Source organism: Asterias rubens, chromosome 4 (genome assembly GCF_902459465.1).
Source record: "Asterias rubens chromosome 4, eAstRub1.3, whole genome shotgun sequence".
NCBI lineage: Eukaryota > Metazoa > Echinodermata > Asteroidea > Forcipulatida > Asteriidae > Asterias > Asterias rubens.
Genome location: NC_047065.1, coordinates 22,584,106 through 22,609,541, shown reverse-complemented (window position 1 = coordinate 22,609,541; position 25,436 = coordinate 22,584,106). Strand labels below are relative to the sequence as shown.

The window sequence follows — 25,436 nt, the reverse complement described above, 5'->3', positions numbered from 1 at the left end:
ACTTTTTGGCTGCACACTAGTTATTATTTTTTAGTGAACTGCCAAAATTGTAAGTACTTGAATCTTTACACACTATATCTTTATTGTTTGCCGCTTTATCCATTGTTTGTGGGTCGTTTCAGTATCCAAGGTTCATCTTGGGTTATAATAATCGAGTCCTATAATTATGCTAGTATAGAACAGGTTGTGATGAGGCTAACAAAACATTCGGTTAAATAAATCTATTATGACGGGTTGGGAAGAAGAGGCGGAATTTACCTGACAGAGTATTTACCCAACAGATCAAAATATCACTCCCTGTGTATGGCATTGAAATTAAACTTTAACCAGGACACTTCGTACCTTTGCCACTTCATACCCTGGACACTTCGTACCTTTTCAAGGTACGAAAAGGTACGAAGTGACTTTGGACACTTCGTACCTTGGACACTTCGTACCTTCTTACAAGACACTTCGTACCTTCTCACGAGTCACTTCGTACCTTCTCACGAGTCACTTCGTACCTTCTCACAAGACACTTCCTACCTTTGTACTAATTCGGGATTTCTGCATCGTTTATGATTATTTTGTGCTTTGTGATCGGATGATTATGAAATAAAAGCAAATTAAACCAACTGTTACTATTTTGGGGGGATCAAGGAGCCATTTTGACGATTGCGTGATTGTTTGACTAACAGGTTCACATGTTAACTGCATTTTTTCACATTCAAATTTACTGCTTCAAATTGTCATAAAAGTCCGAAAATTTCAAACGAAACAGGATTTTAAAGCAACAAATTTGTCTTTTACACATTTTTTCCCTCTTAACTGTGAAAAACATGCTCCAGATTTTAGAAATCAGTCTAGTTTTGTAAAGTTAACAATCAAAAAGTTTATAAATTCCAGATATTTGTTGGCAATATAACGCACATTTTGTCATGTTTGTAGTCCAAGGGATAAACAAATCTATCTCCTCCTTTTCTTTGCTTGGTTTGAGCAGCAACCCTTCCACTTTTCGGCTAGGTTTGGGGAGCAAGGGACTGAAAATTCTATCCCCTCCTCTTTTCTGCTGGATCTGAGGAACAAGGGATAAAGGTTTTATATAACTGACATACAGATCCTTGTCATTTGATTGGTGGAACTTACTTCACGTGACATTCACTATTACTCCCATCCGCACCGGCGATCAAAAAGACCTATTCGCCCAATCATGGGGAATAGCATTTCCCATTCAACAGTTTAGGATCATCTTTGTTCCCAATGTTTTTGAGCAGTACAGCGCCGCAGCGCCGCTGATAAAACAAAGGAGCACATGTGCAAAAGGTTGTGATCCGATTTGTGCATTGTTGCCGCCACGCGGTGCTATATGATTTTGGTTGTCAGTAATTTGTGTGATATAATTTTAAAATACATCAAAAGACAAGGATCTACAATGTCATTTATATAAAACAAATATTGAGTGGCTTTAATTCGTGGAGTGGAAGGAATATTATCGCAAGGTAAAATTTGGACTGTTCCATTTCACTCGGCTTCGCCTCGTGAAATGGAATATATGCCTAGTCCAATTTTACCTTGCGATAATATTCCTCCCATTCCACTCTGAGCATGGAGGTCGAGCCACTCAATATTTGTATACTATCCCCTCATCTTTTTGACTGGGCTTGAGGAACAAGGGATAGAAAAATCAATCCCTTGACCTAAATTATATCAATTCGAACCACAATTAAACTTTTATTTTTGTCAGCTTTCCCAATAGTGAAGTACATAATATTGTTTAATTATAAAAAGGTGTGCGTATATTTTTATATATGGTATGATCATAGAGCTTAGAGGGAGTCGTTTCCCACAATGTGTTATACTATCAACAGCTCTCCAATGCTCGTTACTAAGTCAGTTTTTAAGTTAATTTGTTTTGAGTACTTTGTATCTGCCCATACCTTACGCACTGTCTTCGAAGGTCATTGACGGTCGTTGACAGTTTCTTTTTGTTATTTGTTACTGGCAACAAATTTGGTGCTCATCACCAATATTGGTATTGGGCTCAAATTTGGTGCACACTGGTGGTGGTTGAGGTAGTTGATGATGTAGTGTAGCAACCAAAAGTCAAGTAAAGGGCAAAGTGGTCAAGGTTTACTTCTTTTACTTTTAAAAGTAGTTTGAGAGATTCCTTCCCTTCGCGATGAATAAGGGTGGAAGGGTAAGTATAACACTGCACTTTGGGTGTTAGTAATGAGTTTGGGGATAACTTTCCGTATGGCACTAGCTAGGCCTACCAGAGTGGTACCACTAGACAGTAGGGCCTACAGTACCACTACCAGTCAGTGGATCCCCTACCGTACCAGTACCACTTTTTCACTCGTTTTTACAAAAAAGGATAGGCTATGGATAACTTTCCGTATGGCGCCACCACTTTTTTACTCATTTTTACAAAAAGGGATGTCTCATTGAGGTAAATTAGATACTTAAAAACTATATTTATTTCGTATCGAGTGAAAAAGTGGTGGCGCCATAAATAGTATACGGAAACTTTTCCATTATTTCATCATAAACATATCGTATGGAATGAAGTGGGGAAAAGTTTCCGTATGGCGCCACCACTTTTTCATTCGAAATAAAATAATATAGTATCTAATTTACCTGATTGATAATATCCCTTTTTGTAAAAATGAGTGAACAAGTGGTGGCGCCATACGGAAAGTTATCCTGAAGTGGTGGCGCCATCATGGCCTACAGTCTAGGCCTGCTTCTACACTACTGAGTAGTTGCAATAGCAGAACCCTCCTCCCGACGGCCGCCTGGCCCTGGTCCCAAGTCAACTCGATCCCAAGTCAACTGGGTACGAATTGATCAAGAGTTTTCCCGATCCTTGCTCTATGGTATGATTGAATCGGGTACCGGTCACTTCGGCACCTTGCAAACTCGGCACCTGCAAACTCAGCACCTTGCAAACTCGGCACTCACAACCTCGGCACCTTGCAAACTCGGCACCTACAAACTCGGCATATGTACAAAGACAAATTCGGCACCTAGTTGGAAAAGTTTGATTTTCACACTGTGATTTTCAGCCCTCCAGTCCACTGACCTATATAGAGATCAGTGCTCCAGTCCCATAAAAAGTTTGATCCTGTTAAAGTTATTATAACACTTATTTTAATATCGTACAATTTACCAGAAAGTAGAAGCGACGTTATAGCACGGGACGGACAAAATAACACTGAAAGGATCATGTGCACCAAACGATCTTTGATCTTTCACGTAAAGCGCACAGAACTGTCGCGACTGGTGTCGGTAAATTAGTCCCCGATCACGGCCGGCGCCTTTCGGCAAATCACGCTCTGTTAAAAAGCAAAATTTCATTGAAAACTATTGACCAAATTAAACAAACCCTTTTTAAAATTGTTCATAGCCCAAATCATAAAAAAAAAATTGCGCCGCACTTTCACTGACATGGACACAATTACTGAACTCGATGTGGCACCACGGTAAATTTCCTGTGGGCCCAAATTTTCTCGAAAGTTCGGAATTCTAATCAACTCCCATAACTAGTGATTTTGCCATTAACAGCGTTTACAAAGCTACTAATTATCAAACCATTTTTTATTGTGTAATTACACGTGCGTTACTTTATTTTAACCACTTGACTCTTCCAGGTTAATATTTTTGTTCGGTGCCGAGTTTGTTAGTCAATAAAAGGCCGGTGCCGAGTTTGTATGGTGGCGATATTCTTAGTGCCGAGTTGGTGCCGAGATTGCAAGGTGCCGAGCTTGCAAGGTGCCGAGTTTGCAGGTGCCGAGTTTGCGAGGTGCCGAAGTGTCCGGTATTCATTGAATCAACCAACATGCAACTGACGAGGAAGCTTACAAATACATGACTTCCGAAAACTAGTGTTTGCTACCCAAGGATCTGCAATAATTCATGTATCCTTCTTAGTCTCGCAAATAAAGCGTTTACTACAGACCAACTTGGTCTTAATTAAAGGGTCATATTTATTTCCCGGTTGAACTATATCCCCACACCACTCTTTTTATAAATTAACAAAAGTGGAAATAGTACAGCACAGTTACCATATTTACACAATACACTTTTCAAATCGCAATAAGTCAACAGATACATGTACAGCTTCACTGGACTTGCTATGTTGGGCACTGCGTCTGCCACTGCTGCTGCCTGGAGTTCGCTGCCTGTTGTGTGTGTTGCTCCCTGCTACTCCTAGTACTAGTAGTATGAGGTTCGTTCCGCTATCATCTCCACACGAAGAACAAACCTCTTCATAGTTCTAGGAGTAGGACTATGTTGCTACAGTAAAAAAGCTTGGGATGCATTATTTTACGGAACTATATTATGTAATAATGTGTAAAATTTTAATAAGACCTGGATTCCATTTTCTAACTCGAAAGCTCTCTTTTTATTTCTAGGCAAACCTCCAGAGTTATCGAATAAATACTCGCAAAGGAATTGGGTAAGTATGTTTCAGCTCACCAACATAACCCTCGACATAATTGTAACCCTCGACATAGTCGTAACTACATCCATGCTCTCAATTTCCCCATTTATTAGAACTCTCCGAAGTTGAGTGCTATTGTACAGCTAGGATAGCCAAACAGCCTAATTGACCTAATTCACCTGACGTCATTATCAAATAATCTTGCATGTGCCATATTGGTGGGCAATGTCAGTGTGCGCTATTCAGTCAAGTGCGTTTACACGTACATTGTAAACCTAATTGCCAACCAAAAAATTGTGAAAGTGGCACAGTCCCCGTGTGTGACGTGCATGCAAGGGGTCAACAACTCAGATCCAAAGAACAATCGCTGTTTACCATACAGGTGCAGGAATTGATTTGTTAAAAGTTTTGGTGATTCTAAAGTCTGGACGATTCTGTTGGACTTAACGATAATCAAGTTGATGCAGAACATAACGTTGTCATCTTGCAGAGCATTTTTTGGTGTTTAACAACAATCGTTATTGATTAAGATCTTGTTTGTTTTGTTACAGAGACCGCCCTATACGATTTAAATGCTCCTTACAAAACACCATTGCCGATGTACTGCGATCCAAAAACTGGGTTGAAGTTAAAGAGTAAGTATGCAAATAAAAAAGCAGGGCTCAATTTCATGAATCCTGATATCTTGATTCAGATGCTATTCTGGATGGTAACCTGTTTTTGCTAAGCAAGATTTGTTTGTGTTAGCAAGTTTCTGAGCTTATACAGGCTATATGAAATTGGACCCTGGCTTATCAGTTTCATATTTGGGGGGGGGGGGAGATTTGTTAAGAGAGGGTCATCTCAGGTCACATTTTATTGGTTGAGGTTTAAAGACACATGACACTATTGATAGTTGTTAAAGACCAGTCCTCTCAATTGGTGTATCCCAACATATGCATAATAATAAAGAAAAAAAAAAAACTTTTTGTCGCACGAAGCTGTGCCCTTTCAGATGCTTGATTTCCACAAATTCTAATTCTGAGGTGGCGCAATCAAATTTGTGAAAAATTACTTACATATGTACTTCTTTGTCGAAAACTATGGTACTTTGAATAGCGAGAGCCTTTTGTCACAATGTTTTATACCATCAACCTCTCCCCATTAATCGTTACCTGGTAAGGTCTTACGCTAATAATTATTTTGAGTAATAACCAATAGTGTCCACTGCCTTTAACAAAAAAGTGTAGCCCTATGGACCCAAACTTGTTTTTTTGTAAAACAAGAAACAAAACAAACATTGACCTCAATGACAAGGCATTGAGGTAATACAATAAAAGAATGTTTAGCGTCACCACCCATTTTCTTTTTGGGGTCGCATGGATTTTATATGCAGAATGAGATTTTTAAACCATAAAATGACAACTGAAACATCAGAATAGAAAAAAATACTTGAAAGTCGGGAGGACTTGGCCTGTCCCAGTGTCATGGTCTTAAAACAGATCATTTAGGCATATAGTTTCCATGGAGGTTGCACAGTGAAAGTGAGCTACAGCAGGGCTTTTTAAAATACTGTACAAACTATTAAATAAAAACCACTGTAAACATGTTTAAAGGCAGTGGACACTATTGGTAATAGCTTAAAAAATTTTTTAGCATAAAACCTTTCTTGGTGACGAGTAATGGGGAGAGGTTATAATGGTATGAAACATTGTGAGAAACGGCTCCCTCTGAAGTCACATAGTTTTTGAAAAAGAAGTAATTTTCCGCGAATTTGATTTCGATACCTCAGATTTAGAACTTGAGGTCTCGAAATCAACCATCTAAACACACTCAACTTCGTGTGACAAGTTTTTTTTTCTTTCATTATTATCTCGCAACTTCGATGACCGATTGAGCTCAAATTTCACAGGGTAGTAGTTATTTTATGTATATGTTGAGATACACCAACTGTGAAGGCTAGTCTTTGACAATTACCAATAGTGTCCACTGTCTTTAAGAACTCGGATGCTAAACAAGTTTTCTTATTCTTTTGGTTTCGTTCTGTGCACTTCATCCTTCACTTGTAGTATACTCGGGTAGATGTTGAAGATGTAAGCACCTTTGGGGAAAACAAGGATGTACATTTTTTTAAAGGGGACAATATCCACAAATTAAACCAATCGCACACACTTATGTTTGCCATTTTGTTGTAATTTGCTTGCTTTTGAGGTCATTCTCTTTGTTCTTACTCTGTTCTTTACTTGGTCTTCCATGCTGTTACCAATCGAACAACACTTGATAATTAATAATAACATTAATAATAATAATAATTATAATAATATTAGTGGTTTCTTATCAAGAACTTTAATGGAGCTTTTGTGTAATGAAGTTACACCTCTCCCTTACCTATGTCATTTTCACAATCATGTTCACTTACTGTCAACAAACTCCCCACCCTCCCCCTACTAACGTGCCATCATCTCGACTACTAATGATGTTTCCACAATCACTGGTACTCCCCTACCTATGTACATGTATGCCAATTCACAAACATTGTCAGCTTTTGTCAACAAACTCTCCACCTTCCCCCCTACTAACGTGCCCTCACCTGACTACTAATGATGTTTCCACAATCACTGGTTCTCCCCTACCTATGCCATTTTCGTAAACATTGTCAGTTTTTGTCAACAAACTCCCCACCCTCCCCCTACTAACGTGCCATCATCTCGACTACTAATGATGTTTCCACAATCACTGGTACTCCCCTACCTATGTACATGTATGCCAATTCACAAACATTTTCACTTTTTGTCAACAAACTCCCACCCCCCCCTACTAATGTGCCGTCATCTTGACTACTAATGAATTTTCCACATTCACTGGTTCTCCCCTACCTATGCCAATTCACAAACATTTTCACTTTTTGTCAACAAATTCCCCACCCTCCCCCTACTAACTCCCCCTCATCTCCACTCCTATTGATGTTTCCATAATCACTGCTTCACCCCTCTCCTATCTATGCCATTTTCTCAAACATTTTTCAATCCTGTTATGATTTGGTTTCAACAATCTCCCCACTCCTCCCCTTACCAACATTCCCCTGTCTCCCCTACTTATTTTGGGTGCGTATGTTTAGCTTCCCTGGGTCGACCCCGCAGTGCTCACTCGGGTGAGCCCCTGACAAGAGCTAACCGAATGATCACACACTCGCCCTCTCGTGGTGACGGCATGCTCCTCAGGTCACCCCAAGTGACCCCACTCCACAAGCAGGGCACTGGGGGCTGGCCTGAGTGAGCCCCGTCAAAGCTATTCGAACGTACCAGGGCAGACCGGGGTCGACCCAGGGAAGCTAAAGAACGCACCCATTGTTTCCACAAACTTATCCACAAACGCTTTTCCCCTCATGGTGATGCTATATCTGTGTGTACCTGTACACTGCAGGGAAGGGGACTTTGATTTCAATTGGGCTGACGTCGGCTGGATGAAGGAATTCTTTGATCACTTCTACATGCAGGAGCATGTCAGGATTAATCACTTTAGAAACCACTACGAGGTTAGCCCAAGTTAGAATAGAAACTTCACATGAAGACATTTGAATGGGTAGTCGGCCATCTTGGTTCAAATTAAAAGTATGCAATAGAACCCTCCTACTTTTGGTGACTTTCTTGAGTGAGTTGACTAACCACTTGAAACCTCTCAGCTGCACGAGTGGTGTAATGATGTCATGACTGTGAACAAAACTTAAGTGTGGACATGCTGTGGATATGCCTTCTTTTTTTTTTGCGCTATTCTTTGAAATTCGTTCTTCTTAAAAATCGTGCAGTGTGTCATGTTGTGGTGGTACAAACTTTGTTTCCTTGCATGATCCTCAAATTTCTTAGGATTGCTTTCGCTTAAACTTTGAACACCTCAAAATTTGTTTCGTTCAACCATAATTCTCACCACATTTTGTGAAATACACACTGAAGGGAAATTACGTATAGAGGTTAAAGGGGGTAAGTTCAAAGTTGATCTTAACTTCTGTTTGAAAGGATACTTTTGTTTAAAAACTTGAAACTAATACCGTGCTGCATCTTTCTGTTACAATAGAAAAATGCATTTTATGACTCATTGGAAAGACAAATGCATAACATTTTTATTTCTAGAAAACAATTACAAACCGTCACCACAGTTCTTTTCAATTTTGTGCATCAACCGCAAAATTTTGAAATTGGTTTGTGCGACAACTTTAGAGATTGCGCCCAACACATTCATCGCATGCTTTAATCCTTTCATTCAAAACCACAGTGGATGATATTGACTTGTCTGACAGTAGGAGGGTCTCTAGAATGGTTTGTTGAATGAAGCTTGAAGCATTGAATCCAGTATGGCTGTTTACTTGTTCAAACTGTCTGTGTGGGGTTTTAATGAGGAACAGAGAAAGGCAGACTGAATGAACATTCAGACTTTGAAATATTTTTTTCAGGGTCCCTTAATTGTGACTATCCAATCGTAGTTTTAAAGCCATGTACATGTATGTTCATTTTAGACTGTCTTTCAGCTGTTTCTCAAATGGTTTGAAAGTAAGTGACTATACTACCTTTGGTTTTTGTCATTTTGAAACATGTGTTCTCAATTTTCTTCCCAAGCATTTCAACTTTGATCTATAGTTTTTTCTTCAAATTTTGTATGACATCATTTGATATATTCAGACACTTTGTTGATTAATTTTGTTTTACGAAAACTGTGTCATAAATTAATCAAAACCAAACCGCCAAATCTGTGAAATTTGAGCAAGCACTCTTCCAAATTGCAAGAGACTTTAAAACAGGTATAGTCACTAACTTTCTGTCCATATTGTTCCAAGTTTGAGAAGTCTTTTTCATTTCAATAATTTTGTTTCCCCTTCGGCCCTCGTGTGATGTCTCGACTGCTTTTGTAGGGATGATTTTGATTTTGACTTTTTCTGGGCGGACCGGGGTTGGATGAAAGATTACTTTGATCAATGCTACATGGAGGATCATGTCCGCCTCAACCACTTTCGTAATCACTATGAGGTAAGGTCAAAGGTCGTGAGGTCAAAAGGTCTCAAGAAATTTGCAGTTGATTTAAAGACAGTGTACACTATTGGTAATTGTCAAAGACCAGTCTTTTTACTTGGTGTATCTCAACATCAGCATAAAATAACAAACCTGTGAAAATTTGAGCTCGATCGGTCGTCGGAGTTGCGAGATAACTATCAAAGAAAAAAACACCCTTGTCACACGAAGTTGTGTGCTTTCAGATGCTTGATTTCGAGACCTCATCGTACTAAACTTGAGGTCTCGAAATCAAAGTCGTGGAAAATTACTTCATTCTTCTAAACTAGGTCACTTCAGAGGGAGCTGTTTCTCACAATGTTTTATACCATCAACCTCTCCCCATTACTCGCTACCAAGTAAGGTTTTATGCCAATAATCATTTTGAGTAATTACCAATAGTTTCCACTACCTTTAAAGAAGGCAAATAATTATTGGATTTTTGGCTTAGTCCACTCTCTAGGCAGAAGTGTTCTTACAATGATCACCCAGCATTTTGATGAATTACATTTATTTAATTGTTGGGGTTGAGAGGTGTGCACAGAGTTCTGATGTTAAAGGAATGTTAGAGAATTGGTGAAGATCACAGATTTACATCAAACTTACATGTAAACATCCCTTGAAATATTTATGACTGAAATGTCATAATTGGTGAGAAATAAATAACCTAATTTCGCGTTTGGAGTTCATTGCTCAGTGAGCGTTTTATTCATTTTTTTTCTTCTATCGTTGTCATGCAAAAAGTGTACACTGTAATCGTTTTTTTCACTATTTTCTCATGACCTTAGATGGTCGATTGAACTCAAACTTCTACAGGTTTGTCAGCTTATGTATATGGTGGACAACGTTGAGTGCCTACACTGCCAGAAACTGTTTTGTTAGCAAAATCAATTCTGTAATGTTCCTTTAATAGAGTGTGGTTCGAGTTCTGGCTATGACACTAAATGTCCTTGAGCAAGACACTTGACCCAATTTTAAAATTGGGGAGGTAGTGCTTTCTGCTCTACCGGCTAGGCTTTGAATTGAAGATACCCAAACCCAAGCCTACATTCGTATGGACTGTGAAAAGGGGTTACCCTGTTTCAGCCCTAGGAGTAGGTGGCAATGGCCTCTGGGGAAAAAATAATTGTAGCCCACACCTTGAAGTGGCCTTCAAGCCTTGTGTTGCAGGCAACTTGCATAAATAAAAAAAATAAAATAAAAAAAAGCTTTGTCTTTCAGACGGGGAAGTAAAACTGTAGGGCCCTCGTGTTGTGTAACGCTAATAAACAAGCCTGTTTCGCTTATCAAGGGGGTTTGCTGGGGTGTGTCTGGCACAGCTGTAAATAGTGCTGCATCATACCTCTTACAAGGTGTGATCTGCATACGCATGTACCTGTCGTTAAATAATGATGTTAGGTTTAACAAAGATGTAATATGGAAAGGTTTGCGGTAACGTATTTACGACTATCTCTAATGAGTTGGGGTGGTTCTGACAAGAACCGTTGGTTTCAACTCCACGTTGATACTGATAGAAACGCCGAGTTTAAACCAACGATTCTTTTCAGAACCACCCCCAACTCATTAGAGATAGTCATTACATGGTGTTACTGCAAACCTTTCTGTATCGTATTTCCGCCATGCAAAGTTTCGAATCCTACCTAAAGAAATAATAGACTCGAGTGGGATATAAACTAACAACCTCTGGATTAAATTGGCTATCTACATGTACCGGTACATTTAGCCCTATGTTGTCGGTCTTGCTATTTTTGTCAATGTCTTTGTTTGGGGTGCCAGTCAAAACCTATACAACCATTAACTGCCGTGTAGCCAGGGTCAAGGGATTGTCTAGTTTACAATACAACCTAAGAAGCAACAGCCAGGGGAGGCAACTTTCAGGTATCAAGTAATAAGCTAGCAAACTACTGAGTCTTATTAAATAATTAGCACTTTGAATTTGCCGATTGTACTCTATTTTTATTATTGCTCATGTTGTTTCCTTTTTTTTAGTTGACCCGCAAGAACTTGATGGTGAAGAATCTGAAACGTTATAAGAAGTTTTTAGAGAGAGAAGTCAGCAAGGTGGAAGCGTCTTATTGCGACTTCTTCCCAACAACATTTGAACTTCCGGTAAGTAAGTGGCTGACATTTAATTTAACTGAAGAAAGTATCATGCATGGTGGTGGTTAGCTGAGATGTGTGGTCTGTGGGGTTGCCATTAATTGTAAGAATGGCGACCGATACCAAATGTATATCTTCCCATTAACCATTTGTAACACTTGGAAGATGTTTCCTGTACATGTATATTAACCGCTAAGAATTACAACTAAAAATTTACTCAATTTTTTGGGTCGATACAGTATGTTTTATTTGTAACTGTATATAATGCTTTACAAGATTCACAAAGGCGCCCAGCGAAGTGTAGAGATCAACAAGACAGAAAAAATAGGCCTGGGCAAGGAAAATAAGACTTCCATTGTTGTTCAGGGTTAGTATCTATGCAGTTCATGAATTCAGAGCTGGCCGGTGCTTGCGTAATTAAAAGAGCCTTGGACAAGGCTAGAGTTGAGGATGAGTGTTGTGGAAGATTATTAGAAAAACTCTTAAATTTGTAACGTCCCAGACTGCCAGTCTACTGGTGTCTGGGTGGGGCATTGGTTTAATTAAGATGGGCTTGTTAGCCTGTGGGGGGGCCAAAGTGTGGGACAGATTAAGCTTACACTGTTTAGCACATCGAAGCCATAGTTTAACCTGCTGCAATAAAGCTCTCCTCGGACATTGTAGAATGAGTCGTCTACTTTCACACGTTCAATTCTTTTTCAGTCCGAGTACCACATGTTTGTGGACGAGTTCAAGAGGAACCCAGGGTCTATCTGGATTATGAAACCCGTCGCTAAGTCTCAAGGAAAAGGAATCTTCCTCTTCAAGAAACTCAAAGATATTACGGATTGGAAGAAGGTGGGTCAAAGTTTGATTTATGTTGCCTGTAACAAATGGTCTAAAGTGAGCAATCGGACAATATGCACGTCATGCTCAAAAGCCTGGTTTATTCTTCCTTCGAGTGGTTTGTGTCAAGATAGTTCAAAATTAAAACTCTGTTGTTGCTGCAAAGGTTTCGGGAAGTTGAGCACAGGTCATCTCTTCCGAATTGTTCATTGTATTTGTGGTGTCAAAGTTCAAAATATGAGTAGAGGAAGTTTTAGTCGATAGCTCAAACCATTAGCCCTCACCTCTTGAAGTGGCTGTCCGGTCGTGTGATATTGGGTGATCAGACTTTCATTAAAAAAATACACAAATATAACAAGCTTTTTTAAAGGCTTTGAACACTATTGGTAATTGTCTAAGACCAGTCTTCTTACTTGGTGTATCTCAACATATGCATAAAATAACAAACCTGTGAAAATTTGAGCTCGACGAGATAACTATGAAAGAAAAAAAACACCCTTCAAGTTGTGTGCTTTCAGATGCTTGATTGCTCAACCTCAAATCATCTAAACTTGAGGTCTCGAAATTGAATTCATTGAAAATAACTTCTTTCTCGAAAACTATGTCACTACAGAGGGAGCTGTTTATCACAATGTTTTATACTAGCAACCTCTCCCCATTACTTGTTACCAAGTGAGGTTTTATGCTGATAATTGTTTTGAGTAATTACCAATAGTGTCCACTGCCTTTAAAGGAACACGTTTCCTTGGATCGGTCAAATTGGTCTTTGGTAACCATTTGCTATAAAATGCATATGATTAGAAAGATATTTTTAAAGTAGAATATAATGATCCACACAAGTATCACTTGAAATTGCGTGGTTTTCCTTTTACCTCGTCGACAAACTCGGTCGTCCATTTATGGGAGTCAAATTTTGGACTCCCATAAATTGCTTACCATGTTAGTTCGTAAAGTAAAAGGAAAACCATGCAATTTCGAGGCAAATGTGTGTGGATCATTGTATTCTACTTTTAAAACATCTTTCTAACCATGCATTTTATAAGAATGTTGATGTTTCACTTAGTTACCTGTTCATGTTTGGATTGTTGTCATTTAGCCTTCGAGAAATACTCTGCTAGGGTCAAAACATCAGACCATTAACTATTTTTTGCATTTATCCATTGTGTTTTTGTGTACCCTCGGTCCATTTGGTTGGTAAGTTGTTTGCAACAGCTAACTTTATTTTCGCATTTTATAACAAATGGTTACAAACGCTCACACTCAACGTTTTTATCAGTATGCTCTATTGTCTTCAGGAAGATGAGCAGAGAAAATCGAAACTTTGAGTCGTTATAACCACCAGTTTTCAAAGAGATATTCACATGGTGTTACCTCAAACCTCTCTTTAGTTAGATTCCCTCCATTAAAGTTTCAAATGCTTTTTTTTTAATGATTATAGAGTGATAGCTATCGGCCGAGAGATAGCAAAGATGAGGATAAAGAGCAGCCCGAGACGTACATAGTGTCTCGATATGTGGAGAGACCTTACCTCATCGGTGGTCGCAAGTTTGACCTAAGGGTCTACGTCCTGGTCACATCAGTAAGTTTACAATATTGTTACAAAACAATGTTAGCAAATATAAAAATAACTCTCGAAAGCTGAAGGTAGAAACTATATTTCCTCTAAAAACTGTCCACATTATAGGATGGAGAGAAACATGCACCAGGCAAAGAGTTCCAATTTGTGCCCTGGCATGCATAACCAGGGGAGGCCTAGCACTGGCTCCTGACTGGAAGAGACCTAGAGGCCGCATTGATCATCCTGGCCGGCCTAGCGAAATTGACCACATGTGGCGTGAGGCTGCAGGACAGGGACACATTGCGGTTGACCCTTTCTGTCTCTGAGATTGATTGATTGATTGATTGATTGTTGCATAACGGGTTGAAAGGCCTGAAGCAATTCCTTGTTAAAGGTTGTATGTACTTTTTGTAGGACAAAAAACACAATGTCCACAGATTTACATTAAACTTACACAGTTTGAAGATAATGATAGTAGAAAGCTTCTCTGAAAATATTACTTGCTGAGGTGCTGTAGTTTTTGAGAAATGAGTAAAACAATGTCATGAAAATAATTTTCGTCTCAGTGATCCTGAGACGAAAATTATTTTAGCATGTAAAAACGTATTTTCATCACATTGTTTTAATATTTTGAGGTACGCTCTCTTCTATCATTATCTTCAAACGGTGTAATTTTAATGCCAATCTGTGGACATTGTGTTTTGTGTTACAAAAAGTACCCAAATCCTTTAAGAATCAAGACAGTGGTACAATGTAAAAACATCTGATGAATGTAACATTTCTCTTGCAGTATATTCCGTTGAAGGCATGGCTGTACAGGAGCGGGTTCGCCAGGTTCTCCAACTCCAGATTCTCTCTAGAATCAATTGACGACACTTGTATCCTTTGGTAACAAAACTAGAGAGATTTTGAAAATTTGCATGGTAGGAATATACTAATTTTGGTTTTTTTACCCATTTTTTAACATCTATTATATCGTTGCTGTATCCGCTGCCAAAACATAGGATTCGAACTGCCTCTAGCTGCCGGGCAACCTCGGTAGTCTAGTTGGTAAGACACTGCTCTAGGATTGCAAGGGTCGTGGGTTCGAGTCCCACCCGAGTAACATGCCTGTGATATTTTGTTCACAGGACTCAGGAAAGTAGTGAGTATACATCGGTGTATGGGTAAAAAAAAAACGAAATTAATATTCTTTATCCCCGATGCAAATTTAACATCTATTATTTGGTAGGAATATAGTTAGGTTAGGTTTGCCAAATTTCATAGAGCTGCTTAACATCCAAATTTATGCTTACTGTATGATTTCCATTTCATAACGCTGCTAACCGTAAGCACCTAAAAAGGCATGCTAACCTTCCGGTGCTTACTGCACGGAAATGAACAATAGAAATCCATGGTATACACACAAAATGGCCGCCTAATTTTCTTGCGAACCTGTGAAATGCGTTTCAATGATTAATTTTGTCATTCTCCTGAAGACAACCAGAGTATACTGTTCGAAACGTCGAGACCACACCGGCTCTATTCAGAGCCAACACTCCCTCAAAAGAGATTTTTGCATGGTTGTACTCGCAACATAACTATTTATTTATAGTTTCCGCTTAATTTCAATAAATTGGTGAATTCATTCGGTAGGGTAGTGACTTTATTTTGCTCTTTAGAAGTTTTTTCTCTTAACAAGCTTATGACAGTTGTGCATCTAACCAATGTGGCAGTGCAGAAGACGGCACCAGACTACGACCCAGAGAAGGGCTGTAAGTGGTCAATGCAACAGCTCAGACAATTCATGATGGCCAAGCATGACATTGTGGATGTAAGTACATTATAAATCCCCAACTATTCTAAATGCAACTATATACATTAAAAGCAGTGGACACTATTGGTAATTACTCAAAATAATCATCATCATAAAACCTTACTTGATTATGAGTAATGGGGAGAGGTTTGTAGTATAAAACAAGGTGAGAAACAGCTCCCTCTGAAGTGTCGTAGTTTTCGTAAAAAGAAGTAATTTTCATCGAATTTGATTTCGAGACCTCAAGTTTAGAATTTGAGGTCTCGTAATCAAGCATCAGAAAGCACACAGCTTCGTGTGACAAGGGTGTTTTTGCTTTCATTTTTATCTCGCAACTTCGACGACCGATTGAGCTCAAGTTTTCCCAGGTTTGTTATTTTATGCATATGTTGAGATACACCAACTGTGAAGACTAGCTTTTGACAATTACCAATAGTGTCGCATGTCTTTAAATGGTAATCTGTTGAATTTGGCAGTCAACTCGGATGTCATTCTTTGACTGAATTTGTTGCATTTAGCAGTCAAGTGACTTCACATCGGTTTGGGTGCTTCTATTGTATCTGAACAAAGTATAACAGTTCATCATTGTTTTATGGGAAAAGTATTGAGAAGTAAGTATGATGTAATACTGGGTTTGTATCATAATTCAAGCCGCATTGAAAAACAATTGTACAATAACAGTTGAACATTTAAACAACATGTACAAGTCACCACTACACTTATGTGCATATTATTGCATTCAGCAGGGCAAACACCCTTGCTCAGTCCCAACACAAACCACATGCCTGCAGCAAAAACACTTGTTGCATTTTGTTGCGATCGGCATGGTGCTCATTTCAATTGTGTTGCATTCTGTGGCATTGAGCAGGGTGTGTACATGTAGAGGGACCCTTATTGGGGTTAGGGCTGTAGTCAAGGCACTGCGTCTATCACCATGACCCACTGTAAGCACAAATCTTGTCGCTAAGCAAAGAAAAGTAATGCTTAACTGAAACATGTTATCAGCCAAAAGTACACTAAGTATATGTCTATTTTGCTACTTGTAGGTGGAGGAAATGTTCCGAGCAATGACTGACATCTTCATCAAGAGCCTTCACAGCGTACAGAAGATCATGATTAATGATAAACACTGCTTTGAACTGTATGGTTACGACATCTTGATCGGTGAAGACCTCAAACCGTACGTAGAATTAAAGATGCTATGTCAGATTTTTGGCCGATTTTACCCCAATATTTTGATTTAAAATTCAGTAGGTATTTTGATGGGGGTCGAGAAAGCTTTCATTTGAGCCATTGCTCGAAAAAGTCCGCCAATTATTAGTTACAGTAAAATAAAGTACTCAAAATTAGTTTTTGTCGGGATCCCGACAATAGATATTACGTGACTACTTCTTATGTGTTTTATAAGAAACGTTTTAAATTTGTCATGGTTCCTGACCATTAAAAATAAAAAAGTTAAACTTTTTTCGTTAGAGCGGGTGATACTCTTTGAAATACCATTCACAAAAACAAAAAATATTGTTTATTGTTTGGGGCCAAAAAAGAAGAAAACTCCCTAACAGAAATACACAATATGATAAGCCTACTTAGATTCACATTTTGGTGTATAATATACAAATATAACATGGTTTGAGGGTGGTTAGTCGATATTAGCTCCCCAAGGTATTGGAAGTTGACAAACTAAATCCCGAGGCAAAGCCGAAGGAACTAGTTTGAGGGGAGCTCATATCATACATACATACATAAAGGGCATTTATATAGCGCCACTACGTCAAGAACGTAGCGCACTAGTCACCTGAAATAAACCATGTTACAATTGTGTTACTATACTTCATACATAATTCAGCAAGGGAAAATAGGACTGTGAAATAAAATGAACCATGATCAATTTCCTCATGCGATGAATGTCGCTAGAGCGATGTTCGTGTCTGTGTACAACCAAAGAGGTAGATGGTACGACAGGACCAGGACCGTAAAGCGCGTTAAAACTAGAATAGCGCCCGGGGATGACGTCGGACAACGGTAAAATGCGCATGACAAGTAGAATAGCTCCATGGGAGTTATTACTTGTCGTGCGCATTTACTACTTGCGTGAATACTCATGTGCGCGCTTTATAATTAACCAAATTAACACCTTTAACGTGATGATGAATGGACCAATGAGAACTCAACTCTCGGTCATGAATATGTATGAGGTAGAGTAAAAACTAATATCTTTTTACATTACCACATTACATTTACATGATTGATTCTATTGAAAGGTGCTGTCAAGGCTACGTGCTTCTTACCAAAAGTTTTCATTGCCAAAGACATACATGTACCTTCCCTTTAATTTTTGTTAAAATGTCACCAAGAGTAGTAGGTTTAAAGAAACTGGTCAATATTGGTAATTTTCAAAGACCAGTCTTCTCACTTGGTGTATCTAAACATGTACATATATGCACAAAATAAAAAAACTGTGAAAATTTGAGATCAGTTGGTCGTTGAAGTTGTGAGATAATAATATTTAAAAATACATCTTGCCACACGAAGTTGTGTGCTTTCAGATGCTTGATATTGAGAACTCAAAAGCTAGCTCGATTTCAAATTCGCGGAAAATTACTTCTTTCTCGAAAACTACTTTACTTCAGAGGGAGCCTCACAATGTTTTATACTATCAACAGTAACTAAGGTTTTAGCGCTAATAATTATTTTGAATAAAGTTACCAATAATGTTTACTGCCTTTAAGAAAAACACCTTTTTTGATATTTTTGTTTTGTTTTTATAGATGGTTGATTGAGGTGAATGCGTCTCCTTCACTCACAGCCAGTAGCCAGGATGATTACACCCTTAAGTTCGGTCTCCTTGAAGACATGTTACACATCATCGACATGGAGAACAAGTACAGTTTTTAGTTCTATATTGTTGTAAATCATAATAAGCATCTTCAGTAGGATTTGAAACTTTGCAGGGTGAAACCTTACTCCTAGTGCATGTAGTGAAATAACAACTTGTTCTGGAGAATTTCAAAGGGACCTTGGGGCACGGAGGCAATTGCCCCGTTGTCTCTGTGAAGTGTCAGGCCTGTGATGTATGTCCTAACGCGTGTACCTGGGACCAATTTCAGCTGCTTACTGCTAAGCAGTTTTTGCTTCTTGCTTTAGGAGAAATTTGTTCTTTAGAGCAACATCTCAGGCGCAGTTGTATTTCATAAGTTAGCAAGAACATTTTGTCAGGCAGCTTGCGTGTTTACCATGGATTTGCATAGTTGCATCAGTTTTTTCAACCTACAGACATGACAGAACAGAAAGGTTAGCAGCATGCCTTTTCAAATGCTTACAAAAGCAGCACCATGAAACAGAAATCACATGTAGTAAGCACAAAAACAGCCGCCAAGTACATGTAGCTATGTGAAATTGAGCCCCGGTGTTTTCCAAAGCCTGTATAACACAATCTACAGTTATCTGGGTGGGAAATGAATCAAGAACCTTTGCTAATGAAACAGTTTCCTTACTTCCTGTGGCCAAGCTTTCCTGTGAAGTAAGTTAGGACAGCTGAATTCCTGGGGTTTAATAGACGACATCCCACCTATACATTTTGCGTGGAATGTTTTAATCGATATAATTTGTTTTTATCCTTGTCGTTGTGTTACTAAGCACTGTATACTCAGTACTTTCCCTTAAGTTCTTTGAAAAAATAAAATTACAGGCAAGTCACTTGATGGAATTTGAACCCACGACCTTTACAATGCTAGAGCAGATGACTTGCCACTACCACCGAGCTTGCCCAGTGGTTAGAGGCATGTCAAATTTGGTGTTTATATTCACAGAACTCAAAAAGTACCAAGTATGAGTATTGACCCCTTGCACGCGTATCACACGCTCACCATGTTGGTGGGCAGTTAGGTCAACGCCCGGTCGCCTAAAATGCACACTTTACTGCATAACGCGCAGCATAGAGTTATATATAACAACGCACAGTGAAATTGCCCACCAGTATGGCGCATTCAAGATTTTTCTGCTGATGACGTCAGGTGAAATGGGTCAATACAGTGCTAAACACACATCAGTGAAAGGGGAAAACAAACAAAAAGATAATTGTTATCACCGCTGCAAACCTAACATCTTTTGCAGCTTTTGATTCAATTCTATTTTGATTCAGACTGACGGGCAAGGAGAAGAGAGTTGGAGGGTTTGATTTGATGTGGGATGATGGACCAGTCATGGCGGAGGAGGGAGGAGTGGATTGCATCAGCCCACCCTCCTACTCAACAAATACATTCCTAGGTAAGAAAGATGACAGTAGTATTGCTCCCAATAATCTGGTTTTCAATTAATTTAAACAGCGGCTACAGGATAGTCTCAATATTTTAACTATTACCTTTTTTTGGCCAAACAGACATTGTAGATACCGAATTTATAAAAATGTTACGCTTAAAATTTGCATTTGGTAATTCAAGTCAACAATGTACCTCTCCGCGCGCCTTTTTTCAGCCGAGAGTCAAAAACGGCTTATCTATTATAATGACCCCTTGACATCAGTGGCGATTTCTCTAATTGGGTTTGTACACAGTTCTCCAGCTTTGGCCAACTGAGGGCGCTATTTTCCACATCAAATAGCGCCAATGCCATTATGATTTCTTTGTCTCGCGGGCTTGTTTGACCTCAAGTTTTTCAGAATTTTGGCTAGGAGTGTTTCGAGGAAAAAACATTTTACTTTGTTTTAACGCGAGGTATTAAAGAGACTCGTTATGTTTTTTCTGTTTCCTATGACAGGCATCTATTACAAAAATGTAACAACTATATATTTCTGAGCATTCTGTAGCCGCTGTTTAAGAATTGAATGTTAGAATCAAACAGGCTGCAAGGTTATTTTGTGCCGAATGTGATGAACCCAGCTCTAGAAAATATTCACGTCCACCCAACATTACTTCACCATAGCTTTCCCCCAAAACACGGCAAAAAGGCTTGTAGTACGTGCACGTTTATTAATGGCAAACTTTGCAGTCTTAAGTACACATGTACATGTACACCGTTTTGATGTGCTTGGAAAAGTATTGCTTCTTATTTGTAAATCTTGCTTACCAGTATGGTCCTCTTTACTGGGAAAATGGTACTTACTTGGAAAGTCTTGTACACTGGCAAGGTCATCCCTACTGGATAGGTTTTGCTTCAACTTGAAAAGTCTTGTATGCTGAAGTAAGTTATTGCTAACCAGGAAGGTCTTACTTAATGGCAATGTCTTTCTTACTGACAATGTCTTTCTTACTGGCAATGTCTCGCTAGCAAGGTCCTCCTTACTTGGAAAGTCGTGCTTACTTGAAAACTCTTGCAAATTGCCAATGTCTTGTTTTCTTCCACTCTTTGCAATGGTTTTGTTACTGGTAAACAGTTTACAATGACGGTCCATGATTTTATTATGTTATAAATTATACTGTCCTTAATTCAAGTTTGTACTTTTTTATTCTTCTTCCTGTCCTTTGCAGGATGTCACAATGACCGGAAGAGACAACTACGCCAGCTATTCAAGCATCTAACGGCAACCAGAAAGACATGAATACCACCAAAGCAGTCAAAACCCAATTCTACAACACTGTAGATAACACTGTGTGGTAAGCTTGGGCGATACCACGATATTATCGCCACCATACTAAACTCATGTAGTTGAATAGTTTTAACTGGTTTGTTACACGTATCTTACTAACTTACTAGTGTTGCATCCAGCCAGAAATTCACCACACACTTTGAAAAGTAAAAAAAAGCCTCCATTAAAACCAGACTGTGGAATAAATAATACTATTTCCATGACGAGTGTTTACCCAGGCCTCTGCAGTGACCTCTTTGCAGTGACGCTCTTCAGTGTCTTTAGCAGTGACTTCAGCAGTGATCTCTGTATTATACAAATATGTTGCCTTCCAGGTGAATGTGCTTGATCTTGGGGCTTGTCACACGAGGCAACTTTTACAGGCAACTTGGAGGCAATCAACTGCAGTGTATGCTACAGGACCCCTTTGGTAGCACATAGGCAATTGTTCAAGCAACAACTTATAGGGTGCGTTCGTTTAGCTTCCCTGGGTCTACCCCCGCAGTGCTCAGTCGGGTGAGCCCCTGACAAGAGCTTAACGAACGATCACACTCACCCTCTCGCGGTGAGGGCATGCAGGTCAGGTCACCCCCAAGTGACCCACTCCACCAGCAGGGCACTGGGGGCTGACCCGGGTGAGTCCTGAGAAACCTATTCGAACGTACCGGGGTCGACCCAGGGAAGCTAAACGAACGCACCCATTAAAAAGATCCCCAGTAAATATATGTGAACATTCAAATGTGAATGGATTCTCTTCTTAAAGATTGCCTGGAACTCGTTGCCTGTAAATTTCCTTGTGTGACGTAGACCTTGAATAGTATAAAAACATTCATCAAGTGCCATTCGCACCCTTCCGTCCAGTAACAGTTCATTTTGTAAAAAACTCTTCAATTTTGTGTAAATTTTGTTGCATAGACTTTTGTGTACATAAGAATAAAACAGGTACATTAAAACATGTTGACTTACACTCTGGTTTATTTTACAAACAAGTTACATTGCAGCACCCTGGTGAGATTCAAATTGTTATATACATTCTGTGGTTTAATAATAGTAACTTGTTCTTATACATGTTTAATATTAACCACAGTGCTGTTCAGTTGTGCCCTGCAGTCGATTTCACGAAACACAAGGATTAATCCTAACTCGAGTTAGGACGAGTAACCCGTCCTAACTTAGGATGGGTTCAATGCGTCCTACGTATTTGGATACGGAAATGAACCCGTCCTAAGATTAATCCTAAGTTAGGAAGAGTTTGGTGAAATCGACGGCTGGTCACAGCCATCAATTTCACCAAGCTCTTCCCTCTTCCTTTTCTGTATCCGAAGACGCTGGGACGCATTGAACCCGTCCTAAGTTCGAGATAGGATTAATACATAGCCTTTCGTGAAAATTACTATTTTGTAATCCTCATCAGCATCCTGACACCCACTTAGTGTGTCATTATGCTGCATTGATATTGAAATAAAAAACACAAGACTGCCGGTGTCTCAGGGAAATCTGTCCGTTGGAAACTCTGTCCCCCGTATTGGAATTGACATCGGCCGGAGGAGTTTGATTCAAAACAGGGCTCTATATCAGAAGACATTTGTACACAGTTTGCCCTATAGCGAGACAGAATCTCCGTGGGGACAAAATCTACTGCCACACCGGACTTGTCCACTCGTAAGTTTGCTGGCCCAACACCAAAACTACTGGCCTCGGGCCGGTAACAAAGCTAGAACAAAGCTACGATAGTAAAATGTATGAGACCAGCAACAGGATACCAACAGTACCATAACTTGAGCCTGGTGTATGAGACCACACGGAGATTCAAATAATACTAAAGTTGAGCCTGGTTTATGAGACTACACAGCTACTCCACAACACTGAACTTCATAAAGATATCTCAACGCAGTAGCTTTGATCGTCACCTTGTGTCGACGGCTTTCAGTTCATCTTTTGATAACGCTGTCAAATCAAAGCCCTTGGCTTCCTTCCTACCTGTTGAGCAAAAACAATTCTAGAGTGAACGAGAAACAAGTTTTTGGGGGAAAGTAGAGTGTCATGGCCGAGTGAGTTCATGTATCAAATTCAAGTTCTGGTGTTGAAGTCATCGAAGTGTGGGTTCGAATCCTGGTCATGACACTTGTGTCCTTGAGCAAGATGCTTTACTACAATTGCTTCTCTTCACCCAGGGGTATAAACGGGTACAAGTACCTCCGAGGGTACAGGTAGATATTGTGTATGAAAAAGCATTCTGCTGCTTCTTGCTGCTGACAATACTGTTTTCAGCAGAATAGTCTGGGTTCTGGTGTCACTATGAAACTTGGGTCTGTTAATACTAGACAGCTCGACCAAGACACGCCACAAATCAAAACCATTTGTAGGATTATGGCAAGGCCTTATTATGTTCAGGATTTCAAACGAGAGTAGAGTGTTTTTGTCACAATGATAAAGTGCATAATCTCACCTTCCATATCCCTCAGTTTGGCCACCTTGGGTTTTAAGTCTTTGCGCAATCTGTCAATTTCCGAGTTGAGTTTGACCTGATCTGTGATTGAAGCAGGGCAAAGATAGTTAACAATTAACTGGAAGGTTTACGTTTGGTAATCACTCAGAAAATTATTGGCAATGGAACCTTTTGGTTTATAGAAGCCTACAGCAGCTTTTGATAGTACTAAGCATTTTGAGAAACGTTTCACTCCAAAGTTTTGTGGCAATGTATTCAAAAGATATGAGTTTTTAAGCCCGAAAGTTTGAATCTGAGGTTGAGATTATTCTTTCTATTATTCTTAATATCCTGACTTACAAACATTGTCAGGTAATAGAAGCAGAAGTATAAAAAGTACTCTTCACCAAAACCTTGTGATATATTCACCTTGTTTGAGAATGGCTTTAGCACTTTCTCCAGGAAGTTTTACAAACATCTCACCAAAGCAGACCCAAGACTTGCCTGTTTAATCAAATACAATTGAAAATCAGAAGTCATTAAAATAACAAAAAGTAAAAACAAACAGAAAATCTGTGAGCGCATTAGGAACTTACTTTGACTGCTTTTGTTTTGTTGTTCTTTGTTCATAAGTGATCTTATGGCTTCACGGTTCCCATTTCTTGTCCGATCCAGATCAACAATCTAAAAGTAAAGCAATGCAAAAGCTATCAATTTATTGATCTTTTAATGACCTGGGACTCAAATTTTAGAGTGACTTAAGTTAGTATCTAGAGCAAATTTCTTTAAGGAAAGGAAGGTTTTTGTGTTGACTGTCAGCTGCATTTATCCATTAAAGAAATTTTGAATCTGACGTCAACATCGTCGGTCGGTTGTGCAAAACCATTCCTGTGCGATCAGTTGATGGTGCATATTCCGTTCCTGCGCAATCAAAAAAAAAAACATTCCCGGGCAATCTGGCGATCTGTCGATCGTACAAAAACAATTCCTGTGAGATATGCTTCCCAAAAAACTGTTTCTCATGTTCCAATCCCGGAAATCTGTCAATCACGGAAAAAACATTCCTGCGCGACCGGTCAATCATGCAAAACCATCCTGCGCAATCTGTCAATCGCACAAAAGTTTTCCTGCATGATCTGATGACCGCACATGACATATTTGTTGTTCCAATGTCAATGATCAATAGCTCCCTATCTATGCATCATCCATGCTATGTATGTGAATCTTTTAATAATAATAGATCCTACAAATACAAATATCGCAGCCATCTTTCGATCACCCAGATCCATTGGTCATGCTGCGCCTGTTGATTGATTGATTGAATACACAATGATGATGATCATGTGCACATCATTGTGATTGTTGGTCAACAAAACCTGTGGGCTAAATTTCTGGGCAAACTTTATAATTATTAACACTCAGTCAACCCTCATCCCTCAACTCAACATTTACAATTACGTACATTCATTATCAATCATTCAATTCAATAATGATTCATACCTGCTGCTTGTCAGACAAAACTTCTTCCGCAAGCGCTTCCAGCTCCCCTAAATGCCGAACTACAAGGTCCGTGTCTTTTTCCATTTCCTCGGCCGGAAAGGGGGTTTCTGACTAAGGTTCAGAGTGCAACCTTTGACTAAAAAATGGGCCACATATACCACATGCACAAATTAAATTTTCAAGTTTTTGTAAACACTAGTCTGATACTAAACTAACTTTATAATGA

General features: G+C 39.2%; 2 protein-coding genes and 1 non-coding gene across 4 annotated transcripts; 2 read left to right on the top strand and 1 right to left on the bottom strand.

Annotated features, from left to right (window-relative positions):
* Positions 1 to 2,042: 2,042 nt before the first annotated feature.
* LOC117289746 (probable tubulin polyglutamylase TTLL9) lies at positions 2,043 to 21,533 on the top strand. 2 transcript variants are annotated; one of them, XM_033771008.1, is made up of 13 exons: positions 2,043 to 2,176; positions 4,395 to 4,438; positions 4,975 to 5,058; positions 9,306 to 9,420; positions 11,431 to 11,550; positions 12,244 to 12,378; positions 13,805 to 13,945; positions 14,715 to 14,802; positions 15,616 to 15,737; positions 16,766 to 16,899; positions 18,488 to 18,601; positions 19,861 to 19,985; positions 21,185 to 21,533. In XM_033771008.1, the coding sequence occupies exons 1-13, from the start codon at positions 2,159 to 2,161 to the stop codon at positions 21,253 to 21,255; spliced, it is 1,311 nt and encodes a 436-aa protein (XP_033626899.1). In that variant the 5' UTR covers positions 2,043 to 2,158; the 3' UTR covers positions 21,256 to 21,533. The 2 variants fall into 2 exon arrangements, with proteins under 2 accessions (XP_033626899.1, XP_033626900.1); XM_033771009.1 differs by lacking the exon at positions 9,306 to 9,420 and adding an exon at positions 7,826 to 7,937.
* On the top strand, positions 14,957 to 15,029 carry Trnap-agg. The gene has a single exon. It is a non-coding gene; the product is annotated as a tRNA-Pro (tRNA).
* A 950-nt stretch (positions 21,534 to 22,483) lies between the features above and the next one.
* Positions 22,484 to 25,393, bottom strand: LOC117289451 (p53 and DNA damage-regulated protein 1-like). Its single transcript, XM_033770583.1, has 5 exons — positions 25,211 to 25,393; positions 24,307 to 24,394; positions 24,140 to 24,214; positions 23,732 to 23,812; positions 22,484 to 23,262 (listed from the first exon to the last, which is right to left on the bottom strand). The coding sequence occupies exons 1-5, from the start codon at positions 25,292 to 25,294 to the stop codon at positions 23,189 to 23,191; spliced, it is 402 nt and encodes a 133-aa protein (XP_033626474.1). The 5' UTR covers positions 25,295 to 25,393; the 3' UTR covers positions 22,484 to 23,188.
* Between the last annotated feature and the right edge of the window lie 43 nt (positions 25,394 to 25,436).

Excerpts from the sequence above, each read along its gene's own strand:
- LOC117289746 (XM_033771008.1), top strand. Across the intron at positions 5,059-9,305 it reads AACTGGGTTGAAGTTAAAGA|GGATGATTTTGATTTTGACT; the intron begins GTAAGTATGCAA and ends CTGCTTTTGTAG. Across the intron at positions 13,946-14,714 it reads TCTACGTCCTGGTCACATCA|TATATTCCGTTGAAGGCATG; the intron begins GTAAGTTTACAA and ends TTTCTCTTGCAG.
- LOC117289451 (XM_033770583.1), bottom strand. The coding sequence starts at position 25,294 with ATGGAAAAAGACACGGACCTTGTAGTTCGGCATTTAGGGGAGCTGGAA. Across the intron at positions 24,395-25,210 it reads TTTTGTCTGACAAGCAGCAG|ATTGTTGATCTGGATCGGAC; the intron begins GTATGAATCATT and ends CTTTACTTTTAG. Across the intron at positions 24,215-24,306 it reads ACAAAACAAAAGCAGTCAAA|GCAAGTCTTGGGTCTGCTTT; the intron begins GTAAGTTCCTAA and ends TTGATTAAACAG.